Here is a 19588-nt window from a genome sequence, read left to right on the forward strand (position 1 = left end):
TCTGCTTTCGTTTTCTGAAAGAGATGGTTGAGAATTGGTAGAATTTCTTCTACTAATTCTGTCAATTCTGTGTTTGATAGAATTCCTTAGTGAACCTATCTGGGCCTGCTGGCTTTCTGTTTTGGAAAGTTAATACTTACTGATTCAATTTCTTGAATATATCATGTTATCTGTTTCTTCTTGTGTGACTTTGGTGGGCAACGTCTTTCAAAATATTGGTCCCTTTTATCCGACTTTCTCACTCTATGTGGTGTTCATAGTATTATCAGCCTTTTAGTGTCTGTGGGATCTGCAGGGTACCCACCTTCCCTGCTCTCACTTCTGATGTGAACAGTTTCTGTGCTCTCTCCCCTCTCTCTCTCAGCCTCACTAGAGGTTTGTGGGTTCTTATTGATCTTTTCAAAGAACCAGCTTTGGTTTTGACGATTTTCTGTGTTCACTTCCTATTTTATTTTATTTTGACTTTATTAAATTTTTTTTTAATGTTTATTTTTGAGAGTCAGAGTGTGAGCTGGGAGGGGCAGACAGAGAGGGCGACCCAGAATCTGAAGCAGGCTCCAGGCTCTGAGCTGTCAGCACAGAGCCCGACGCGGGGCTCAAACCCACGAACTGCAAAATCACAACCTGAGCCGAAGTCAGACGCTTACTGACCGAGCCACCCAGACGTCCCTCCACAGATTTTAATAAACTGAATTTTCATTTTTGTTTAGTTAAAAATACTTTCAGTGTCTCTTGCGCCTTTTTGTTTGGCCCATGTGTTATTTGGAGTATGTTGTTCGACCACCAGACATTAGAACTTTCAAGGTATCTCTTTGTTACTAATTCCAGTTTAATTCCATTGAGGTCCAAGAAGAGACACTGTATAACTTACATCCTTTTAGATTTGTTCAGGTGTATTTTATGGCCCAGGATGTGGCCTGTCTTGGTAAACGTTTCCTGTGAACTTGAGAAGAACATGTGTCCTGCTGTGTTTGATAAGGTGTCCTATAAATGTCAGCTACGGAGGGTGCCTTTCAGCTCAGCTGTGTCCTTACTGATTTTCTGCCCGTGCATCTGCCAGTAGCTCACAAAGGGGTGTTGAAATTCTCAGGGATAATTTGGGTCTGTCTGTTTCTCCTTGCAATTCTGTCAGACTTGTTTTGCGAGCCGGTTTTTATTTAGCAGACCCATAACAAACACCCTGGTTCTCTGCGGACGTGCCTCTGCAGTGCCATCTCATAGTCTGTTCCGTAATTTAATGAACCAGTCCCCAGCCGTTAGGTGTTACAAATTGCCCTGACTGCAGACGGCACTGTCCCCAGCGGCCCTGCAGCTGCATCTCATGAGTGTACAGGGAAGGGGGAGGGGACAGAACCTCAGCAGCCCTGCTGGGTCAAAGGGCACATTTGTCACCGTCCTCAACCCACACCTGCGGACGCTGGTCTCCATCCAGGGTGCCTCTGACTCGGCATCTCGGGGTGGCTGGGCACCTGGGGACACGGTGAATGTCAGGGCAGAGCTGTGCGTTGGCGATTCTGGGCCGGAGATCCTGGCCCCCTGTCCCTTCCCAAGGCTCAGCCACCGGGATCCCGGGCATGTGTATGCGCTCCTCTCTGGGCCAGGCATTTGTGCCCGAGAAACCACTGCAGACAGGGTGGCACCACGTCCCCCAGGGCAGAGGCTCCCGAGGGTTTACAAACGTCATGTTCCTGGTGTTCCAGCACCTTCTCACCAGAGTGCACGGCTGTGCCTGAGTTATCACTGTTTGGAGAGGGTTATTTGGAAACTTTCAGTGGATGGAGAAACATCATGAGCTTTCACCCAAACAGTGCAGAGGCCTAGACACAGCCCGGGGCCGCTGTCTGGGCGCCCGGCGCTGTCACTGGGGCGGTGACAGGTGGCATAAAGCAGGACGTTGCCGTGGTGCCCGGTGCACCAAAACTTCGCCCTCAGGTTCGGGGCGCCTCCTTCTCCGGGTGACATTGACGGAGTCCAGACAATCCGAGAGCAGTTCTCCAGAGGCTGAAGTAGTGGGTTTGGGTCTCGAAGAACCACTCCTGAAGGGTCGGACCAGACATCCCGTCTCCCACGTCATTGTGGGGCCAGGAAAGCCTGCTCATGGGCACTGGACGCATCCTCTGCGTCTGCGCGGTCTGTGTTCTTGCCTTCTGTTTGCACCACTCATGGCTCCCTTCTGTTCCTTGTGGTTCAGGAACATGTGCACTTCAGCGCAGGCCTGTGGCCAGTGCAGGGGTGATGCGATGGCTTCTGTGCAGGCCCGTGGCCAGTGCAGGGGTGACGCGCTCACTTCCGCTCAGGCCTGCGGCTGGTGCAGGGGTGATGCGATGGCTTCTGCGCAGACCCCATGGCCAGTGCAGGGGTGATGTGCTCACTTCCGCTCAGGCCCGCGGCTGGTGCAGGGGTGACGTGATGGCTTCCACACAGACCCTGGTGGCCGGTGCAGGGGTGATGCACCCTCTTCCGCACAGACCTGCGGCAGGTGCAGGGGTGTTACAGGACAATACCCCTTTGTGAGGAAGTCCCACGTGTGCAGCTGTGTCCCCATCCCCACCCCCGCAGTGAGCTCTGGGACAGGCTGGCGCCTGCAGGCAGTAAAGAAACAGGAATCTGTGGCCTTCTGGCCACTGTTGCAGACTGGAGAACATGTGGTCTGACCAGGGTGGGAGTGGGCTGAGTTCTTGCTTTGTGAGAACGCAGGCCCCGTGTTGTTAGAGCTTCCTTTTGTTTTTTACAGAAAAGCCAAAGCTTTAAGTTTTTATAACTCAATTTTTAAATGTCAGGAGCTAACTTTGAACATGGAGGTGATGTTGGCACGTGAAGAACAATAGTGTGGAGCCATCAGTAAACACTAAGGAGGTTAAAGTGACCACAGGCCTGCCCCCTCTGAAGAGGCCAGGCCCCGACGACCTTACGGGAGACTGCTGTCCAATGTCAACAGATCATTCTCCTTTCACCAGTGGCTGCAGAGAACGGAAAATAAGGAAAAGCTGGCCAGCTCATTGTGCGAGGCCGGTGTAATCTGGATCCCAGTGCATGCTATGGGTAGTACAAAAAAACAAGTAGTAGATCGTATAAAAACTATAGGTGTAGGGGCGTCTGGGGGGCTCAGTAGGTTGAGCATCGGACTTCGGTTCAGGTCATGATCTCAGGGTTCATGGGTTCGAGCCCCACATCATATTCTGTGCTGACAGCTCAGAGCCTGCTTGGGATTCTGTGTCTCCCTTTCTCTCAGCTCCTCACTCACAGTCTGTCTCTCTGTCTCTCTCAAAAATAAACAAACATTAAAAAGATTATAGGTGTAGTATATGTTCTGTGAACGTAGATGCAAAAATTCTAAAGAGCCAAACAAATCCAGCTTGATGTTTGAAAAGCACATATCCAGATCACATAGGGTTTATCTGGTTTTCAAAAACGGTCTGAGCTCAGAACACTGTCCACGAGAATTGCCAGTTGATAGATCCCAGGAAAGAGATGTGTGTAGTGGATCACGTAGATGTTGGAAAAGAATTTGATAGAGTGCAGCTGTTATAAAACTTCTTAGCAAACTAGTCCCAGGAGGAAAATGTTTGGATTTAGCAAAAGTCACACGTACCCATCGCAGAGCAAACATCCTGGCACAAGGGGCCTTTGCTTACATGCCGGATTACCTGGTTTGGAGTCTTGCACTCCCACTTCCTGGCTGTGTGACCCCAAGCAAGTTCCTTACCCTCTCTGTCCCTCAGACACCCCAGCAGCCAGCTTCTTTGACCATCCGGCAACACACCCTCTTCCTTCTGGGAGAGATGGAGGGGTTCAGAGATGTCCTATGCACACTCCCAGGGGCTCGGGATCCAGGGTTTGTTTTCTGCTGGGATAGAGGAGGAGGTGGGGGCTGGCCCCAGGTGACAGTGAGGTGACAAAGGGACCCCTCACCCTCAGGAAGTGTCTGGTGGCCCCCGGCCGGCTTGGTTTCACTCTGCAAAGTCTCGTTTTCAAGGTCGAGACAAGTAACTCACCAGGAGGTCACGTTCTACATACTAACTTGCGTTTGAACTGTGTATGGGGTTTAGGTTTAAAACCCAACAAACCCTGAAGTTTTCTGTGTGGTGGAATTAGCTGTGGTGCTTTCACCCTGCTGTATTTGGGGACCAGCTCTCGAGATGGACCAGGAAGGCTTGTACAGGTTTCCAGGAAGTACAGTAAGTCAGGATTCATTGGTGGCATTCTGACCTCAAGGCGGAGCCCTCATTTTGACTTTGTCTTTGAAAACTTGACTCCTCCCCGCAAGGGCATGAGGCATGAGGGAGAGGGAGAGGGGTCTGGGCTTTGAAGTTGACACCACCTGATGCCCGTGGCCTTGTCGCTGAACCCAGGGAGAGTGCAGCTCTCAGGACGGGGCTTTATCTGGGACTGGGTGTTCCTGCCTGGTCCCAGAAGACCAAGGGAACTGGGCACCAGGTGGGATTCAGGAGGTAGCCAAGTGTGCCCGGGAGGGCAAGTGTGACTGCGGGTCCGTACAGGGTCCTGGCTGGTGTAGATGGCATCCAGCCTCCCTGCCCAGGAGCATCTCCAGGAGTTGGGGCCTGGGCACGTGGCCAGAGAGGGCAGAGTCTCCCCCACAGAGTCTCCCCCACACTGGAGTGTTCTTCTGTGCATCCTCTGCAGCACAAATCAATGGGACCTTGACGGGGTGGTCAGCCTTACTGCTGTGTGACTGTGGGTGAGTCACTTAACCTTTCTGAACCTTGATATTTCTGTCTGTAAAGTGGGGACAACAATGGGAGCTAACGTCTTTCTATGCTTGTGAGGTTCAAGTGAGAGAAGGTCAATGAGGCTTTTCTTTTGAGTGGAGGGTACTGGGCTCAGCCTGAGGATTCAAGACCCTTTGCCATCATTCTCAGTGAATGGCTTGAGGAAGCAGGGACTTTGTTAGAAGACCCACACCTGGTTCTAGCTGATCTCCTGTCTTGCAGCTGCCTTAACAGACAGCTTTCTCCATCTATCTTTCCTCCTCCCTTTCATCCATCCACCCACCATCTACCCTTCTACCCATCCACCCACCTTTCCTTCTACCCCCCCATTCACCACCCATCTATCCACTCATCACCATCCGCCCATCTACCCATCCACTCCCATCTCCTCATCCACCCACCTATCTGTCTCCCGGTTCACCACCCATCCATCTACCCATCCTTCCCTCCACTCACCATTGACCCACCCATCCATCCATTCACCCATCTTTCCATCCACCTATCCACCCACCTATCTATCTACCCCCCCCGAATTCACCACCCATCCATCCGTCCATCCATCCATCCACCCACTCTCCATCCACTGTCCAACCTGTCCTTCCATCCATACCGAGGACCTGCTCTGGGTCAGACCCAGGTGGGGCACTGTGTGCCAGGCTGCAGAACTTCATTCTCAGAACTCACGGTCACCTGGGGGATATGGGGGGAGCAGCAGCAGGGGGAGGAGGGTGAGAGCTGAGCAGCCCAGGGAAGGAGGGGTGCCGGGACAACGAGTGAGTCAGGTGGGAACTTCCACAGGCCTGTGGTCTCTGAGCCGTCACTGCCCTGGGAGCTGGGACCCAGCACTCTGCAGGCCCTGAGCCACAGGGTCCAGGCCAGGGTGTGGCTGGGGTCCAGGTCTGTCCACTCCCTGGCCTCCAGCCTGACCCAGCTCCCTGCCAGCGGTGCTGTGCTCTGGGTCCTGGCCCCCCGCAACAGAACCACCTGGCCCAGAGGGAGGGAGGGAGGGGCTGTACAGGAGTACGTGAACCTGTGTGGGAATGCCATTGCCGACAGTCCCGAGCCCACTCAGGGTGGTGTTTTCCTCTGTCGCGAACAGCCCACTGCACCCGCGTGGAGCCTGTGATCTTGTCACCGGGAGTCAGCGCAGGCATGTCTGCATCCCACCCCAGCTGTTGCAGCTTATCAAAATGCGGCGTCCACTCACGGTTCCCACCACCGGGCACCCCCCAGACCTGCCCCAGGCTCGCTGTGTGATGCAGGCATGCGGGCACCTGGGCCCCTCTCCTGCAGAGCGAGCTCCAAGTGTCTGGATCACCGTTTCCATGCTGTCGACTTCGTTGGTTTTTCTGTTTATTCTGCTTTTCTGGAAGGCATGTGTAAGCAGAGCTGAAGCCAAAGATGTCCTGAGAACCATCCCCTGTGGCCTAAAGTGACAGAAGCCACCGGGACCAGGAAATAAGTATAATTAAACCAAGATAAACAGATAATGCCTCTGCCCCATCATTCCTGGTCAAAGCCTGAGGGACCCTTCGCTGCCTTCCAGGTGGGTCCATACCGCCTCGGCCACTGTGGGGACTTCTGGTGAAAAGCACCCACTGGGGCCACAGGGACACGGGGCTAAGACCAGCAGGCACTCTTTCGTCAGCTGCTCCCCACTGTTGAGGGAGCGGCAGCCACTCTGGCCTCTCAGGAGCCCGAGGACCCCAACATCAGGCCAACATCGGAGGGGCAGGGTGCAGCTGTGGGGCCAGTGGCTTCCTCAGGGTGGGCGACCAGGGCCCTCCACCACCTGCTGTCTGAGGGCACCTGCTGAGACCGGGAAGGCCCTGCACCCCCAAGCACACTGGGAGGCCTCGCCCAGCCCTAGGCGCCCCACAGAGCCCTGCACAGGACGGCAGGGGTGTGGCCTGGCCTCACCTCTTCCCAGCTGCAGACCTTGGCGAAGCTTCTTAGTGTCTCTGGTTTCCTTGTCTGGATGAGACTGCTGCAGGTCTGACCTCGGAGCAGGGGGGGGCAGATGAAGGGCGCATGGCCAGCGCTGCCCCCGTCCCTGGGGCCGCACGGGGCGGGGGCTGCAGTGTCTTCACGTTTCTGTGCCTCCGCGGCCCCGAGCGCCGTGTCCCTGGGCCTGGCACTGGCCCCGATGCAGGATTGCCAAGCCCAGTTCCGGAGCCCGGCCGGGGCTGTGGCAGAGGTTTCCAGAGGTCACTTCCAGATCAGAATAGAAACCGTTTCTCTTCTCATCAGAGGCAGGCGCATCTTTTAATGCCATTAAGTGCTAAGAGGCAGGAAGCATTGGGTTTTGTGTGAGGGGATGCAGAGGATGGGGAAGGCGGGGGCCTCTGAGGGTCCGTTGTGTCCGAGCCTTGGAGATGCGCTGGGGGTCCCTGGGGGCCTTAGCTTCTTCCGAAGGAAATGGGGGGTGATTAGGCCTTTGTGGTGAGTGGGGCTGGGCTCTCCCTCCCGCCTCACTATTCGCAGCGTGGGATTCATCACTCTGTACCTGGGGAGATGCCTATATGGTGGGTGCTGGGCCCAGGCGCTCGGGGGTTCGCCAGGTCTGTACGTCTCCATCTGGACGCTTGTCAGGAAACACGGGATGAAAACTAGAATTAGAACCGTGCTTGCGTGTGAACAATTAAGGCACCAGATAGCGACAGACCTTTTCACAGACTCATCGGCGTGGGGCAGAAGTGCAGCNAGATAGAAATTGTAAAATCAGCTCAAGATCTGACCATTCTGAGAGCCCCGATGCTGTGGTTTGGAAGCAATGCCGTTTGGAAAACTGACCAGACCTGTCTGCAGACCCCCCTCCCCCCAGGGAAGCTGTGGCCGAGAAGTGCAGCCCAGGAGGGTCACAGATGCCAGGTCCCAGCCTGGGGGTGGGGGGGGGGATGGACACTCCTGCAAAAGTCGTGAAGCCCCTCCCCTCCAGCACCGCCCCTTCAGGTCCCGTCCTCTTTCTCAGGGAGAAAGAAGCTACTACTTTAAGAGTGACTCTTCAACGTTTCCTGGGCCATAGAGACAGCACAGCACAGGGCCTGGGGGTTGGCACCGATGTGTATAGCACCTGCGGGCTCCCCTGAGGTTCACTCCACCCGACCAGTCAGGCGGAGGTTTGCTGTTCAGCCAGAGGGGAGGCAGCCCCCCCCCCCAGCCCTGCTGTGCACGTTGACCCCCGAGGGGCCCCAGCGTGCACACTAGACCTCCCTCTGTCTGCTTCCCTTTTGGGGCCCTGTGGGTGGGTAGGTGTGGCCTCCCGAGCTGGGCCGTTGCATTTGGGCAGCACAAGGCTGACCTCTGACTTTGCATTTGGGTTGCCATCCCGTGGAGATAAGGGGTCCCAGCGTGCATACTTCCCACTGTCCACGTCCAGCCCGTATGGTCCATCCAGCAGTCACATTTAGGAACTTAAACGGCCAGGCAGCCCTTTGGCACAGCCTGTGTGTGGGGTGTGGCACCTGCCGGCCAGGCCGTGTAGGTGCCCCTCGAGGGAGAGGGGCAGAAGGCAGGTTCTCTACCCTGGTAGAGTAGTTCCTGATGTGACACAGCCAACACCTGCTGTTCCCCTGTTTGCGTGTCTAAAACAAGGTGTCCAGTGTGACTCCGTTTCTGTGGAAGCCCAGACCGAAACCCATGGATGCGGGTGCAGAAGCGGGTCTGCAGGGTGCCAGCCGTTGCCCGGGTGGCAGGGTTACAAAGGGTCGTGATTTTCTTTGAACGTGGATTTTTCCATTTTTCTGGGTGACCGGAGCCGGTGCGGCATGTGAAGGGAGGCAGCGGGTCCGCGCCCCGCGCTGCCACAGCCCCCACATGCAGTGCGTTTTCTCTTCCAGTGACATATTCGATGCCATGTTTCCCGTCACCCACATCGCCGGGGAGACCGTCATCCAGCAAGGTGCGTTCCCGGCTTCCCTGAGCCGGGCAGTGGGCATGGGCATGGGCTGTGGGCGTGGCCTGTGCTGTGGGCGTGGCCATGGGTTGTGGGCGTGGGCATGGGCCACGGGCTTGGCATGAGCAAGGACTCTCCTGCCCTCAAGAAGAGTCCCGGCGCTCTGCTCGTCTGCCGGTGTCTCCGTGACTTCCCGTCAGCAGAGCGGGGCCCTGAGACGGGCCAGGTGCGGACCACGGGTGCCCCACCGCACATGGAACCTGGTGACTGTGAGCGGGTAGCGCCCGCTGCGCATCTCACCGTGCCCATGTGGGCCACCCCTCATGTTGTTTGTACAAGTTTTATTTAAAAAACAAGAGGGGCGCATGGGTGGCTTAGTCGGTTAAGCGTCTGACTTTCGCTTAGGTCATGATCTTGCGGTTCGTGGGTTCGAGCCCCATGTCGGGCTCTGTGCTGACTGCCAGCTCAGAGCCTGGAGCCTGTTTCAGTCTGTGACTCCCTCTCTCTCTGACCCTCCCCTGCTCACGCTGTCTCTCTCTCTCTCTCTCTCCTAGAAATAAAAATATTAAAAAAAATAAAATAAAATAAAATAAAAAATAAAAAAAATAAAAAACAAGAAAACTGGGTGAGATGCAGAGTCCTTGGCTTCGTGAGGCAGTGGCAGGGCTGGCTTTCGGGGACAGAAGTGCAGCCCCCGGAGCCCTGCACGGTGTGCACAGCATGTTTTCTTTCATTTCAGGGGACGAAGGCGATAATTTCTACGTGATAGACCAAGGAGAAGTGGATGTGAGTACCTCTCCCGCCTCGTCAGCCGCCTGCGGCGCTCTCCCCCTTCCCGGGGTCCTCTGGGACCGTGCCCGCAGCGCTCTCTCACTCTTGCTTCCCGGGGTCTGCTGGTGCCATGCCGCCACTGCCTGGACCCCTGCCGCCCCTCTTGCTCCTGCCTCTCCTCTGGCCTCCGTCTGCTGTCCCTCCTCTGCAGGTGCATCTGGCCCCACATTTTTCTCTGTGGCCTCCTTGCTGTGACTCAGCTTAGTTTGTGGTTACACGCCCATCATCAGGACACACACCAGGGCCCAGGTGCTTGGTGCCTCCATGCCTCCCCCTGCCCCGCACTCCACGCCTGCGAGGTGGGGGCTCTCCCCCCTGCACTGTTGAGGGGCACACGGAGTCACCTCGAGGACTGGCATCAAGCTGTCTTTCCATCCTGAGCTCAGGGCCTGGCCCAGGGTTAGGGTGAGGGCGGGGATGGGTTTCCGCCGGCCACCAAAGAAGGAAACTGAGGCGGGAGCCCAAGGTCCCCGGCCGCCCACAGCCGCAGAGGAAGGCTGCCAGCCCACAGAGTAACTCCTGCTGCCGCGGCTGTGGGTTAGAGCCAGTGCCCGCCCAGGAAGCAGGGAAGACAGGCCCGGATGCAGCCAGCTCCCCAGCTGGGCAGGGGCCGCCCGTGGGAGGTGGGGTTGTTCCAGGTTCAGATCCACAGGCTTCCACCTGGCCCTCACCCCTGCCTGTCTCCCCCAGCCCTATCCTCAGGCTGTCACTGTTCTCAGAAGCCGCTCTGCTACTCCCCTTGCCTGCATTCCTGCTCAGACGTTTATGGAGCAGTGCTGTGTGCCCAGAACGCACTTGGGGGCCCCTGGCCCCTGCCCTCGGGGTTGCAGGTCCTGAGGGAGATGGTTGTGAGCAGCAGAGTGGCCAAAGGTGACTTATCTCTGGGTCTTTACTCCTCTTGTCCTTATGTTCTTGTTTCAGCTCTTCCTTGCAAACTCCTATGTATCCTTCAAGACCCCACCCAGGCCCTGCTGCTCCTTTGTCCAGGCAGAGCCCTGCCCAGCCCCTCTGATGCAGGGAGTAGGCCTGGCAGGAAGCGCTTGCAGGTGTGAGAGGTGGGCACCCACCAGGACCTGCCCCCTGAGGGATAGTCCCCTAAGCGCCTCGTGGGCCCTGTTGTCCCAGACGATGGTGCCCCTGACACTCAGCCTCTTAGCGTGACCTGTCCCCTCCTCACCCCCACCCTCACGTCCGCCTAGCGTGCTCAGGCCCCACACGACAGCGTCCTTGCAAACACTGCCCCCGGCCCCTCTGTAAGTCAGATGTGATGAGAAATAAGCAGCTGAGAAGCAGCCGGCTTGGCTTGTTCCTCCTGGCGGGACCCTCCACCCCCCCAGAGGAGGCACAGAGCCTGGCCCCCGGGCCCCTTGGGGTGGGGGAGCAGACGGCCAGTTGCCAGCCTCCCTGTTGGCCGGCTGCCCATGCCGGCTACCTCACGACGCACCAGGCGTCAGCCAGCTTCTCTTTCGGCCAGGGACGTTGGAGGCAGTTTGGGGAGGGAAGAGTGAGGTCACCTTCTTATGAGCTGAGTTCCCCAAACATGTCATCGTGGCAGGTCCAGCACGGCCTTGGAAGTTCAGGTACAAAGGCGGCTCTAAGGTGCTCGCTGGGCCCAGGCTCACTCCAGCCGGGACAGCCGGGCGCTGCCCACGGGAGTCTCAGGTTTGGGCCAGCGGACCCCGAGGGGACCGGCAGTGACTTGTAGGGGCCCCTCTGTCAAGCCCTCCGGGTCCCCGGCTGGGCAGGAGCTGCCCTGTGGTGTGGGACCCACGGGGCAGCACAGCAGATGGGTGAAGACTGCATGTAAGGGACCCAAAGAGCTCAGTCAGCGTTCGGGAAGGAGACGGTGGTGTGTCGGCTGGCCGGATGTTATAGGCACACATCACAGTAGGTACCGTCATCACTTCTGCAGAGCCTCTGTGGCCCGTTTCTGTGAACCGTCCGCCAGGACACCGCAGGCGACCTGGCTGACCCGGCCCGGGGTCGCTGGGCTGGCTGTCAGTCTCCGGCGGTATCTGCCTTGTTGGGGGAGGCGGGCCCACGACGTGCGGAAGCCCCGAGGACACAGGCTCCTGAGGGCAGACACTGCCCTTGGCCCAGCAGCACCCCGGGGTGGGGGGCAGGGGAGCGGCCAGGTGACTAGTGCCGAGAGCACCAAGTTCAGTTTCAATTATGGTTTTCGAGAGAGACACCGCAGCGTGTGTTGCCAAGAGCTATAATCCCTTTTTCTAAGGATAAAAATATCTCCCAATTTGTTTTATTCATGGAACATGGCATTTTTACTTAAAAGGATACTCCGCTGCCGATTTTAGGGCTCAGGAACGTAGTACTGTCTGAGGCCCAGCCCCTCTCTAATCCTGTGAGCCTTTCGTTATTTTCGGCCCCTCTTTGTGCTGGGGCCGCCCCACCCCACCCCAGGCTCCTGCCCCACCCAGCTCCTTCCGGTGCCCAGACTCCAGGGTGGGCATGAGGCCCCTGAGCTGTGGCCCCTGGACAGGGCACCCAGGGCACTGCCATCTGGGTCCATGGTCACGGTCAGTTGTTATTCAGTGTTCTCCTGGTGCTCTGTGTTTTTTTAATTGGTAAAATACACATAACATAAAATTTCCCATCTTAACCATTTTTAAGCCTACAGTTCAGGGGCACTGAGCACATTCACACAGCTCTGCAGCCATGCACACCATCGATTTCCAGAACATTCCGTCCGCACTGAGACTCTGTTCCCATTACACACGGACCCCCACCTGCTCCCCCAGCCCCGGCCCGCCTTCTACTCCGTGTCTGTGAATCTGACAACCTGGGACCTTGTGCGAGTGGAGCCCAGCGCCTGTCCTTCTGTGTCTGGCTGTGTCATTCAGCATCGTGTCCTTAAGGTTCATGCACGTTGTGGCAGGTGTCAGAGTTTCTTTCTTTTATGAGGCTGAGCCCCGTAGTCCATTGTGTACACGGGTCATGTTGTGTTTCTCTGGTCGTGTCGGTGATCACAGGTGTGGCCCCACATCTTGGCTGCCGTGGATCATGTTGTTATGAACAGGGTGTGAGTTTCTGTTCCAGTCCCTGCTCTTAGGTTGGTTACTTAGTCACTTAGGGAGTGCTGTGGCTGCGGCCTGGAGTGGGCTGTGATGTTTCCCTGCAGCATCTCGGTTCTTCCAAACACAGCTCTTCCACTGAGCACGTCTGGGGCCCCAGCACTCACTTTCCCAGCGGCCCTGCTGTGGTCGGGACTGGTTTCGACTCAGCTGGTGATGACTGTCCTTTGGAATGGGGGTCACTGTGGGCGCCTGAGTGTGGTCGACATGGGGGGAGGCCAGGAGGAGGGCCGTGCAACACGACGGATTTGGGGCTCCTCTGGGGGGACCCAGCTGGCTTTCCACCTGACTGGAAACAACCCGCATGGTCCTGGTTACTGTGGATGGGAGCGTCAAGGCCCGTGCTCAGGGTGTGCCAGACCGCCCCGTGGGCATCAGCTTTGGAGCTGGAGACAGCCGCGGCCTGGTGGGGCATAGCGCGAGACAGGCGGGGTGTCCACTGCCCCCTGGGTGCCTGTGGGCACCCGGCCGAGTGACCAGGATCTGGGTGCTAACGGGCCACGGACGCTCCCACGAGGGCCTGGGAGGTGGGAAGAGACAGGCCATTAGCTTTTCCTTGCTGTCGGCAAAGGAAAACAACAGCGGGGCATGCGGGCCATGCCGGGCCAGCCCCAGGCGGCGTGAGAAAGCAGGCGGGGCTGCGGGCACTGTCCCCACTTCCCAGACAGTTTCTGCTTTCTGTGCGGCGGAGCGTTGCCCTGAGATGCCCGGGTCTGGCAGTGCGGGCGACAGAGCAAGGCGGCAGCACCCCTGCGTGGGCAGTGCTTTCTCTCTTCCATGCATGNGCAGGACCTGTGCCCCCCTGTGCCCCCAGTCTTTGTGGTGCAGAAGCAGTCTGTCCCACTCAGGCTATGTCACAGCCACCTGTTGAGGGACCTCTCCACCCCTCCCCCCTCCCCTCTGGCAGCCCATGCTGTTCTCCACACCCCAGCAGAGGGAGTGTCATAGCATAAACCAGATGAGGTGCCAGAATCTTCCATGGCTTCCTTTTGCTTCTAGAACAACATCTCAGCCCTTTTCTCCACCGTGGCATCTGTCCCTGCTTGGTCATGCCGCGTCTGGTAGTATCTTTCATTTCATTGTGGCCTCAGGGCCTTTGCATGTTCCATCCTCAGCCTCAGTCACCCTTCTCCCACATCTTTGCACATTGAGCTGGACACTTAGACCTGGCCCAAGTCTCCTCCACAGACAGCTCTCTATGGACAGTCTCTGTCATGGTCCTTCTGGTCCCTGTGCCTCCTGCTCTCCTCATGCCTGGAGCATGCTTCACATGAATGTGTGTCTGTGTAATTATTTGCCTACAGCCTTTCTCCCGGCCCGTCGGGGAGTCCCTGTAGACAGGAACCCGCTGCCTTCCCCTGCTGACTGCCAGCACTTAGAGTGCACAGGGCACAGAGGGGTGCTCAGTCCACACTGGGGGCAATGGACAGACGGATGGATGAATACACTAACGCAGAGCAGCCGGGTGGGGGCTCTGGGTTCAGCTGGAGAAGTCCCCGTCGGTGGTGGGACTGTGAGTGTAGCCCAGTAGGGCCTCCCACCATTTTTATTCTAGAAGAAGAAGAAACAAAAAATGAAACAACGCAAGAAGTAGCCCCTTTGCGTGCCAGCTGGGGTGGGGCCCAGTGCCGTGCCCGTCACGGTGACAGAGCCCAGTGTCCCGAGAAGGATGGCCCCTTTGTGCTCGGCGGGCAGCGTGGTCTTGGGCCCGTCGGCGGCTCCGCACAATGGCTTCCTCTGACGCCTCGCAGGGAGCTCTCTGAGGCCTGGCTTCTGGGCAGGGAAGGGGGTCTCCTCGGTCCTGCCCTGCTTGCGCTTTGGGGACATGCCTCAGGAAACAGGGTGCAGACGTGCCTGGGTGGCTCTGCTGAGCCCCTCCTCTGTCCCCTGGGTCCCTGTGCTCTTTTGTCTGTTGGGCGGCTGGCATGCCCCCACAGGCATCCCCCTGGAGGAGGCACGTGCACCATCTGTGTCCCCCAGGATGGGGCCTGCCGCACGGCCTGTGGGCCTGTGACGGCCAGGGCTGGACCCAACAGCGCACATGACGAGCGCACACGGATGTGCCCCTGACGCCTTCCCGAGGGGCCGTGGTTGCTGGAGGGGACCTGGGACGTCCGGGGCATCCTGGAGCCGTCCATGCACGTGGCCAGACTTCACCACAGGGAAGCTCGATGGGAAGGCTGGCCCCGCTGTGCCCGGGTCACCGGGACCACTGATAAGTTGTCGCCGCCCCCTCCCCAGGGGCCCCAGGTCCACTCCGAAAACTCCTGGGTCACCGGCTGTCTTTGCTGCATCCCTGCACGTTGGTGGCTGGGCCAGGCGGGAAGGATGGGACACTGTTCTGGTTCCTCGAGGGCCTTGTCATATGGACGCTGGCGTCTCTCCCCCCCCGGGGATCGTCTTTCCCCGCCGGGTACCCAGATGCCCCGACTTCCCCACAGGAGCATGACAACAGGGTTGGGTGGGGCCTGGGAACACTCCCAGGGGCACAGGCACGGCCCTGGGGGCAGCTTTGCCTGGACAGCCGTGGTCCACTGGGTCCCATCCAGCCGCACGGTCAGCCGGGTCTCCCCTTGACCCTCGTGCACACGGAGATCTCACCTGTGTGGCGTTTTCTGGCAGATGCGTGCGACTGTGTTATCACTCTTGGGCAGATAATGAGTCATTGATTTCAGTAAGAATCGAGTCTGTGCTTCACCGTGATCCATTCTTTCCCGATGCGCACCCATTTTGCCAATGGGAACTATTCTTCAAGCCCATTGACACGCTGGGGGGATAATGTGGGCGTTGTGTCAGCTCATAGTAGCCAGATCCGCACGGCCACCACATAATAGACAATCTGGGTCATTCTTGTGTTGTCCGGAACGTGCAGGGTCTGTCTGTGCATACTGGGAGCACTGTGCCGAGCACCCAAGCAGGCTGAAAGGGCCTTCTCAGCGCAGCCTCATCTCCTCGGTGCCCCGGCAACATCCCCACTGACTGCAGGCCTGGGGAGCCTGGTGCTGCCCCGGTCAGGGGAGGCCCTGGCTACCTGGGTCTTGCCAGGCCAGGCTGGGCACAGTTGCTGGCTGGAGGTGGGGGCACTGGGCAGCCCCGTGTAAGCACTGAGTTGGCCTCACTGTGTGTGACTGGGGAGATGGGCCCTGAGAACCATCTGAGGCTGACAAGGGCTGAATCAAAGGCCGGCCAGGGATGCATGCAGGGTTTTGCGCAGACCGGGAGCCTTGGGCGGTGTTTCCGCCTCTGGCCCTTCTCGCCGACATTGACATCAGGACGGGGAGGGGGCCAGGACTAAGAAGGTGCCATTGCACCTGCCCAGCCAGGCCTGGGGTGGGGAGGGCAGCTAAACTGGCTGAGAGCCAGGTGTGCCTGGGCAGGTGAGGGGACCTGGGGGTGCAACCACACACGCCCTCCTTGCCGGGTCCCCTCTGGTGGGCTCAGAGGAGGGCTCCCGGTGCCAAACGCACCAGTGTGACCCCACCCGTCCCCGGTGATGTTTCTGACATTTCTTGCTCTGTCCCCTGAAGGTGTACGTTAATGGAGAGTGGGTGACCAGCATCAGTGAGGGGGGCAGCTTTGGGGAGCTGGCACTCATCTACGGCACCCCCAGGGCAGCGACTGTGAAAGCCAAGACGGACCTCAAGCTCTGGGGCATCGACCGGGACAGCTACCGGCGAATCCTCATGGTGAGTGGCGCCCTGGCACGGGAGCTTCGGCAGGCCGGTGATGTCTGGTGCATACCTGCAGCCAAGCATCTCATGGGAACCCTGGCTTTATCCAAACGAGGGTGGTAGGTAAGGGCCAGTGGGGTGGATGCAGAGTGTGGGAGAGATTCTGGAAACTTCTTAAAAGGCAAGCAGGTAGCTGGGGCAGCTCCTTTGCCTTCCTTTCTTATCTCTTTTTAGCTGTTTGGAGTGGGGTTGTGATGGCTGGAGCTCTAGCAGCCATCATAGACCACAAGGTGACTGAGAATGGAACCCATTCACCAAGTCAGTAGAGCAGAGAGGTGCCAGGAGCCCGGCCATGGGCTAGTCACTCCGCTCTGAGGACATCCCAGCCTGATCGAGGGCCTCCATCCCTCCCCTCTCTGTGCAGAAGCCCCTGGAGCCGAGACCTGGCCCTTGGGAAGCCTCCCTTCTCAGCCGCTGAAACTCGCCTGGGGGTGACGGCTGGGCCAGGTGCTCTTCTGGGCGGTGAGGGTGGCCTGGGAGAACCTGGGTGGGGGCTTGTTGCTGAGAGCAGCTCTGGGGGCCAGAGATAGTGTCTGCCCAGACCCAGCTCTCACCACCCTGGAGGAGGGTGATGGGGGTGAGCTCCCTGCCTGGAGACCTGTGGCGTCCCCATGTGTCCCCTACATGTCCCCCAGGGGTAGGCTGTCTCCCTGTGGATGGTGTGGCTTCCAGTGAGGCAGGGGCTGTGATCTGGGGGCGCTCTGGGGGTGGCCTGGGTTCCATCCATGGGCACTTTAGAGAAGCCCCAGGCCTCAGTCGGACGGGAGCCTGGGGACGGGGTCCTGCCCAGGCTGCCCCTCGTCCTGGGAACATTGGCGCCCCCCATCCGTCCTGGCCCCACTGTAACACCTGGTCTACGTGACACGGGGTGGGTTCAGTGTGGTCCTGGGGCTCATGGTCTGATCAGGCTCCGTGCATGTGAGGACCCCACCCCTGTGCACTCAGCAGGCATCGACTGAGCGCCCACCATGCACAGGAGATTAGAGCCACAGATACATCAGGAGAAAGCGGCTGACGCCCCTGTGTTCTGGACCCCAGCCCGTGCTCTCTCCTCTGTGTCTTCAACCTGCCAGCCTCTGTTCTTCCTGGGAGAGGCCGGCTGCCCCCCACCCTGACTCAGGCAGGGGCAGGTTTTGGAGGGGACCCAGAAGCCTTTGCCCCCTCCACGTGCACCTGGCCCTGCATTGCATAAGCCATTGTTTCTGGCCTTCGTCAGTGCTGAGTCTTCCTGGGCTGTGGGATTTTTGTGGCTGGAGCCTTACATTCAGGGAAGTTCCCAAACCACCGAGGCAGCTGGCACTTCCTCTGTCTCCATTCTGGGGCCCTGTGTACTAAGAATAGCCGTGGCTGTGCCATGAGCCTGCAGAGCCTCTGTGTCCCGGAAGGAGCACGGTGGTGCTGGCCGACACGGAAGGGAGTGTCCTGCAGGATGGTGTCCATTTTTGCGTCAGTCCTGGGTTTGGACGGATTTGGATGCCTCCATCATGCAGAGTGGCTCTGCCATGCATCCACTTAGCGTTGAGCTGGGACATGCCGTGGGGAGCGGGGCATGTGGGGTGCCAGTGTGTCTCCAGGGAGTCAGGCTGCAGGGAGCCCAGGGCATCTGATTTGGAAAGTTCCCTTGAACATCCCCTTCCCTTCCCTCTGCTGCTCTGTGCAGCATCAGGGGGTGGACGGAGCTCGGCGAGACACGGAGCAGGGCCAGGCTCTGGCCCGCATCTGCAACCAGTCTGCCGGCTGCACAGTGGCTCCCTGCCCATCCCTCCCGGGTCAGGTGTGGGGTGCCCGCTCCTCTCCCCCCCGCATGAAGAACACAGATAACCTCCTCGGGCTGCAGCGCACCCGTGAGGCAGTCACGCGCCAGCCTCTCCTGTACGAAGTGCCTGAGGGATGCCTCCCGCTCCGATGTGAACAGACCCCGGGGCTCCCACCCAGCCGCACCCGAAGTCTCCATCACAGCTGGCAAGCGCCCGGAGGGCAGGGCGCCTCAGCCGGCCGCCTCCCATGAGACGTCCTGCAGCAGGGGGGCCACGCCAGCTGCGCTGGCCTTGAATATTGAGGTCCCCAGGCAGAGACGCACCTGCACGCCACTGGGTGGCATCCTTCCCGGGAGGGCTGTGGAAATCTTCGGTTGTTTTTCTGAAGAAATGCCTGTCGCACAGCTGTGGAAATCTCTGGTTGTTTTTCCGAAGAAATGCCTGTCGCACAGCGAGGCCAGCGGGAATGGCCAATGCCCCAGGCTCAGCGTGCTGCCCCCTGGGTGTCCACACCAGCCCCAGCAGCAGCCACAGTGTTGGAAACACCCTGTGCTCTGCGTCCATGCCTTGGGCCGTGGCCGGACAGAAGCACCTTCAGTGCTGTCCCGTCTGGCTATGAGGTGGTTTGCTGGCTGGGTCCCCGGCCCTGTCGGGGCCTTGCTCATGGAGGGGCCCGGGGGTGACTGTGGGGCTCTGTGTGGCTGGCAGAGCACCATTAGGATTCTGAAATCGGGACCTGTAGCCTCTGTAGTGCTGGCAAGGCCTGGGGCCCATCGGCTCGTCACTCGGTCCAGGGGCTCCTGTAACCTTCCTGGGATCCTCTGGGGAGGATGTGTGCCACTGAGGGAACAGGCTGGACAGATGCAGTGCTTGCCCGCACGCCTGGTGAGGGGCAGTGATCTGACCCAGGGCTGTCCGGATGCCCCCCCCACCCCCCGCATGCCTGTGGGTCCCACCTCCTGGACATGCTGAGCTGTGGAAAAGGTACACACCACAGCTGCAGTGAGCCTGTCCTGCCCCTGCCACACCTCCCACACTCAGCAGGGGCAGTGACCAGCGTCCCGTGGTCCAGGACCTCACAGTGGGTGCCCTCTATGGGGGGGAGATGTCCTCATCATTCACATCCACCACCGTCACCACCATCCATATTACCATGATCCCCATCACCCTTGTCATCATCATCACACCATTACCACCACCACCATCACCCTCATCACCATCACCATCATTATCATCATCATCACCGCCATTACCACCATCACATAATCACCACCATCATCATGATCACTATCACAAGCATCACCAGCATCATAATCACCACCATCTCCATCACCATCATCACCATCAACACCACCATCACCATCACCACCATCACCACCATCACCACCACCATCACCACCACCATNACATCCACCACCGTCACCACCATCCATATTACCATGATCCCCATCACCCTTGTCATCATCATCACACCATTACCACCACCACCATCACCCTCATCACCATCACCATCATTATCATCATCATCACCGCCATTACCACCATCACATAATCA

General features: G+C 58.5%; 1 protein-coding gene across 1 annotated transcript in view; it reads left to right on the forward strand.

Annotated features, from left to right (window-relative positions):
- The window catches only part of PRKAR1B (protein kinase cAMP-dependent type I regulatory subunit beta), a 99298-nt gene that overhangs the window by 56729 nt on the left and 22981 nt on the right, over nucleotides 1-19588 (forward strand). Inside the window, exons 5-7 of the mRNA XM_077758813.1 lie at nucleotides 8570-8631; nucleotides 9365-9411; nucleotides 16073-16231. Of these exons, the coding sequence (XP_077614939.1) occupies nucleotides 8570-8631; nucleotides 9365-9411; nucleotides 16073-16231 (268 nt within the window). The remainder of the gene's footprint in view (nucleotides 1-8569; nucleotides 8632-9364; nucleotides 9412-16072; nucleotides 16232-19588) is intronic.

This window comes from Crocuta crocuta, unplaced genomic scaffold (assembly GCF_008692635.1).
Source record: "Crocuta crocuta isolate KB4526 unplaced genomic scaffold, BGI_CrCroc_1.0 scaffold273, whole genome shotgun sequence".
NCBI lineage: Eukaryota > Metazoa > Chordata > Mammalia > Carnivora > Hyaenidae > Crocuta > Crocuta crocuta.